Source organism: Mastomys coucha, unplaced genomic scaffold (genome assembly GCF_008632895.1).
Source record: "Mastomys coucha isolate ucsf_1 unplaced genomic scaffold, UCSF_Mcou_1 pScaffold23, whole genome shotgun sequence".
In the NCBI taxonomy this organism is placed as follows: Eukaryota; Metazoa; Chordata; class Mammalia; order Rodentia; family Muridae; genus Mastomys; species Mastomys coucha.
This window is the reverse complement of record NW_022196906.1, coordinates 32,655,945-32,662,344: the sequence shown is the minus strand read 5'-3', so window position 1 is coordinate 32,662,344 and position 6,400 is coordinate 32,655,945. Positions and strand designations below refer to the sequence as shown.

At 35.7% G+C, this 6,400-nt stretch overlaps 1 protein-coding gene across 1 annotated transcript; it reads left to right on the top strand.

Moving 5' to 3' along the window:
* Positions 1–6: 6 nt before the first annotated feature.
* LOC116072866 (olfactory receptor 8B3-like) lies at positions 7–546 on the top strand (the record flags this gene model as incomplete). The annotated part of the gene is made up of 1 exon (XM_031344422.1): positions 7–546. A coding segment is annotated over one exon (540 nt), but the record flags the coding sequence as incomplete, so codon positions are not given.
* Between the last annotated feature and the right edge of the window lie 5,854 nt (positions 547–6,400).

Below are 6,400 nucleotides of genomic sequence, written 5' to 3'. Positions count from 1 at the left end.
CTGTTGTATAATCTTGTCATGTCATCTAAATTATGTTTGAACCTAATGCTTGTTTCCTACTTTATTGCGTTTTCTGAATCTGTAGCTCACACTGTTTGTATAATGAGACTGACCTTCTGTGATGCCAACAAAATCAATCACTACTTCTGTGATATTCCCCCTTTACTCCAGCTTTCCTGTACGACCACATATATCAACAAGCTTGTAGTTTTTGTTGCTTCTAGCATCAATATCATCGTTCCCATTTCAACTATATTGATTTCCTATGGTTTTATTCTCTCCAGCATGTTCCACATCCATTCTTCTGAGGGCAGGTCCAAAGCTTTCAGCACCTGTAGCTCACACATCATTGCTACTTTTCTATTCTTTGGTTCAGGTGCATTTATGTATTTCCAATCCTCCTCAGCTGGGTATATGGACAAAGGAAAGATCTCTTCTGTCTTTTATACTCACGTGATACCCATGATAAATCCTCTACTGTATAGCTTGAGGAACAAAGACATTAAAGTTGCCCTAAGAAAAACCTTGAGCAAGAGGAACCTTTGACTGTATGGTGTTGTCTTTATGCATCTTAGTTTGGGCACAAAGATAGTTTCTACTTATCAGCAATATTTCAGTGCAAGATTTTACCTAGTTTTTTCCCCCAAAAAAGTTCTACTTAGTTCTAGTTTTGAATAGTGAGAAACCCTTATTGTGATTATATAGCTTAGTCTGTTTTTTGTAACATAAATAGAATTTATGGTTTGGGTTTATAAGAGTTTGTTTTCTTCATTCTTTGTCACTTCTACCATTTTCTATTGTTTCTTATTTAAAAATAATATGACTGAAAGAACTTACATATTTCTGCCCGCTTATTGCAATCTAGTCTTTATTCCTTTTATAACCTTGAATAGTTCTTCAAATGATCAAATGAAATAAAACTAGGATGCCAGTTTCAAGTGGATATGGGTTTCTCATTTTGAATGTATGTTTTTGAATGTATAATTTGAATATCTGATTTCTCTTCTGTTTTATGTCTTCCATTGTAAATCAACATATTTATTTATTTCAATTGTCAATGTGACAGACATAAATTATTAATTATCAATTGATTAAAAAGGTGTATAGTTTTGTAATTGTTGCAGGTTTCAATCATGCCATTAATTCACATACCATTTTGTATGTTTGTATTGGTATTGTTTAGGAAATACAAAGTTTTGTTCTTTGAAACCTTATTATTGTTTATCTGTGAAAGACACATGTCTCGGGCTGTAGAATTGGCCACTTTATTTTGGAATTTTGTTTTTGTTTTTATCTTTTTTTTTAAAGGGGTTGAAGTCTTCTAAAAGTTAAAAATGGAATAATTTTGATGTTTTAAGGGTCTAGTACTTCAAGAAAAGATCTGGGACAGAAAGATAGCTAAAAACAGTCATTAGAGTATCAGCCAAGAAGAAATATAGTGAATAATGAAGAGCCTTTTCCTTCAAAGAATCACTGAAGGTATTCTGAAAATCATATCTCTCTGTAAAGTTTAACTTTCTTCTACAGAGCATTGTAAATACTTTCCTTGCTTTATTAATCTAACATAATCCTTCACAGCAACAATGGCTATATATGAGTAGTGTTTTGAGTAATGAAGATTGTTTTATTGGGAAATGAAGACAAGCTATATGTGTTTTGTCCAAGTACCATGAGGACAGCCAGTCCAAGGGTTGAATATCATATGGTCATTGAGACTTTAGTTAAGAAGAAGGCTTTCACACAATGAAGGGCAGAAAATGGAAGCCTCTTTCTGTGGTTTCTTTTATGAATATGGATGTGTATGCACAGACATGCCTGAGTACTCATACACACACACACACACACACACACACACACACACACACACATACCAAGCATGTATACCACAAATACATATAAAACAAGTTCACCACACATTAATAAAGACACACACACACATACACACGTACACACAAAGAGGGAGAATAAATATTTTGTGTTTAGTCTTGTCCCTATAGACTCAGTATGGGGTTTATATTTCTATAACTGGTTATTTAAAAATTGTGACAAGGTTTAACAATAAATGAGTAATTGATAAAATGTATCTTCTAGTGTGGTGAATAAATTGTGCTATAAATGAACAGTAGTTATTCTGAAAATAGCATACTAAAAAGAAATCAAAATATTAAGATAAAATCAGAAAATTACATAAAATAAGGACCAAGGAAAAGAGCTCATTCAATAGTGCCTCTGGGCTAAACATTGCATTGACAAATCTTTGGAAATTTCTATTCAAGTTAGAACTATAAGTTCTAGACACAGTTATTGGACAAGAAAAACAACTGTTACTAAATTAGCATAAGGAATATTGATTTTTCTTTATAGAAGCAATAAATCTGCATCCAAAGTTCTAATGAATTGAACAAAACTTTTATAATGAATAGAAATATTTAATAAAAAATAAATATCCACATATACTCTTTGCTCTACCACAGGCCATACCTGTCAAAATACCAGGTAGGCTGCCTTCAGATCTTATTCATGGAGGTGATTTAAATATGTTTGACCCATATAGAATTTGCACTGTTAAGAGGTATGGCCTTGTTGGAATAGGTGTGGCCTACTTGGAAGAAATGTATAGACACGTTTGGAAAGCTCCTGTGCACAATCTATGCCCAGTGGGGAAGAGACCCTCATGCTAGCTGCCTGCAGAAGATAATCTCTTCTTCTGGCTGCCTTTGGATCAAGATGTAGAACTCTTGCCTCTTCCTGTACCATGTCTATTTCTAGGATGCCATGCTTCCCACCATGGTGATAATGGACTGAACCTTTGAAACTGCAAGCCAGCTCCAATTAAATGTTATCCTTTATTGGGGCTGTCTTGGTCATGGTGTCTCCTAAGAGCAATAAAACCCTAATTAAGGTACCCATTCTATCTGTAACCCCAAGCCCATCTTTAGCACTGCCAGAGAATACCAGTTGAATTGCAGCTTTTTCATCTCCTTGTCCATACCTCCTGTGGATTCCTTAGATCATTTCCCCCTAGACTCTCCCTCTTTCATCCTTCAATACCAGGAAGCATTCTACTTATGAATTTACCATTCAAGCAGGACATTAAAGTTGGTGATACTTAGCTAACACACTCTCTGAATATCCAAAAAGAAAACAGAAACAACGCAAAAGTAGACAAACCCAACCATATCAAACCCAGAATTCAGCACCTAGACCTGTAATCATCCTGAACCACATGCCTAAAGGCCAGCATAAGATCACAATCAATATCAGGTGTGGGGAGGATGGAGGGAGAAAGTACTGGAGAAGACAACTGAAGTGGGGGAATCTCTGGAATGAGATAGAAACTGGGGAAAATAGAATCTTTCAGGAATATATAAGGATGACCACAGCTAAGACTCCTATTGATGGGTAATATTGAGCATGAATTGACCACCTCCTCTAACCAGGCAAGACTTCTGGTAGAACTACTGAGACACCAACCCACCTACAAAATTTTGACCTACAATTTTCCCTGCCCACAAGATATGCCAAGATAAAAGTGGCACATAAATTGTGGAAATAGCCAATCAATGACTGGTCCAGCTGGAGACCCATGACATGAGAGAGAACAAATCCTACCATTCCCTGAAGGATCAGGACAAGAATCTTGACAACCTACAGACCTATGGTAGATCCAAATATGAACAGCAAAAAGAAAAATCAATAAAATTATTCCTAATGATAGTTTACTATATTCATAGATTAGTGACTAGCCAAATTGTCATCAGGGAGGCTTCACCTAAGAATTGATGGAAACAGATACAGAAACCCAGCCCAAAGATTAAGTGGAGTTTGGGGAATCTTGTGAAAGAAAGGGGAAAGCATTTTAGAAGCCAGAAAGTTCATGGGCAGCACAAGAAAACACACAGAATCTAGTAACCTGGACCTCATAGAGACTGAACCAACAACCAGGAATTCTGTGTGGAACTGAGCTCAGCCCTCTGCATATATGTTACCATTGTATAGCTTGATCTTTTGGGATTCCTAACAGTGGGAGTAGGACTTGTCACTGACTATCTGGTCTTTCTTTGGACACTTTTCTCCTACTGGTTTGGCTTGTCCATCCTTAATAGAAAAGGAGGTATCTAGTCTTACAGCAACTTGATATGCCACAGCTGGTTAATATGCATAAAGGTGGACTTTTTTCTAAGAGAAACAAAGGAATGGATGGATGGGGGCAATGGGGTGGGTGGGTAGTACATTGGGAAGAAAGAAACAAACACATCTCAACATCCACATTAAATATTACCTTGGAGTAAAGAGTGGGAAAAAATCTTTAAAGTAAATATACATATGAAGCTAGTTGGCAGAGCCATTTTAATATCTAACAAAATAAATTGCAAGTCAAAATAAAAAAAATGATGTGAAAGCACACTACATATTCATCAAAGAAAAAATTTACCAAGATGACATTTCAATCTTAACATATATGCCCCAAGAATAAGGCCTTCCATCTTTGCAAAAGAAATACTACTACAGTTTAAATCACAAATTGACCCTCATATATTCATGATGAGAAACTTCAATACCCTATTCTAACTAATTGACACACCATTCAGGCAAAAAATAAACAAAGAAATGTTGGAGCTAAGTGGCATTATAAACCAAATGAACATAACAGATATTTCCAGAATATTCTACCCACACAAAAACAAAGGAACACATCTTTTCAGTATTTCACAGAACTCTTCGCAAAATTGACAATTTACCCAGACACTAAGTAAGTTTCAATAGACACAAAAATAATCCCAGGTATCATCTGACCACAACACCATGGATTAAAGCTGTTTATCAACAACAGAAACAGCCCAATGTTTACAAACTCATGAACACTAAACAATTCTCTACTAAAAGAAAAATCCATAAATACATAAACAAAGAAGAGAAAGACTCTAAAATTCTATGAAAATGAATCACAACATAGGCAAACTTATGGGACACAATGAAAGCAGTGCTAAGAGGAAAGTCTACAGCACTAAATTCGTACATGACAACAACAAGAATGGAGAACCCTCATATTCATAATGTAACTGCACACCTGGAAGATCTAGAACAAAACGAAGTAAGCACACTCAAGTCCAGTAGTCAGCAAGAAATAATCAAATTAAGGGTTGAAATAAATAAAAGAACAGTACAAGAAAAATCAGTAAATCAGAGAGTTGTTTCTTTGAGAAAAACCTAAAAGTTAAACAAACCCTGATTCAAAATAACACCTAAACTAGAATATCCAAATTGATAAAACAAGAAACAAGAATGGTGACATAAAAAAACAATATCAAGGAAGTCTAGAGAATTTTAAGAACATACTTTACAAGCCTATATTCTACCAAGTTGAGAAATCTAGAAGAAGTGGATAATTTTCTCAATTGGTATCACTTACCAACACTAAATCAAAATCTGATCAACTATCTAAATATACCTATAATTATTAGTGAAACAAAAGCAGTCAATAAAAGTCTTCCAACCAAAGAAAGTCCAGGGCCAGATGGTTTTAACACAAAATTCCACCACACTTTCAAAGAAACATTATTGCCAATACTCTTCAAATTATTCTACAAAATAGAAACAGAATAAACATTACCTAATTCATTTTATAAGGTCACAGTTATGCTAATAAACAAACTTTCTAAAGACTCAACAAGGAAAAATAATTACAGACCAATTTTCCTTATCAAATTAGATGCAAATATTCAATAAAACACAAGCAAGTAGGCTTTATTCCAGAGATGCAGGTATAGTTCAATATGGGAAAGTCAGTAAATATAATCCACTATAGAAACAAACTGAAACAAAAACAAACAAACATGATCATCTCATTAGGTGGAGAAGAAGCATTTGACAAAATGCAACACCTTTTAATAAACAAGTTCTAGAGAAAGTAGAAATACAAAAGTGTTAGAATGAAAGGCATTCTGTGTTCTTGGTTGAGTGAGGCTTACTCCAGAGACCCAGTAGAAAATTCTACAAGGGACGAAAGATTAAAGCTACTCCCCCAGACATAGATGCCTGACACCACGAGCCCTCACTCCACTATCCTGTGGCTAGACAATGCCCCAAGATCCCAGTATTCTGGCTAAACTCCATCCCCACAGTCATCTGAATATAGCAAGGTATGCCCCACCCTTGGGAACAGAGGTAGCCTAATGCACTACAAAAGGAGCTGCTTGACTCCTCCTCTCTCTCTTACACTTAACTTCTTGTTCTTGCTCTCACCTCTTGCCCTTCTTTGCCCTCCTTCTCTCCCTCCCTTTCTTTTCTTTCCATGTGGCCATTGCCTGCCTCTACTTTCCTACTCTCTCGCTGTTTCTCTGTCTCTCTATTTCTGTCTCTGTCTCTCTGTCTCTCTGTCTCTCTGTCTCTCTCTCTC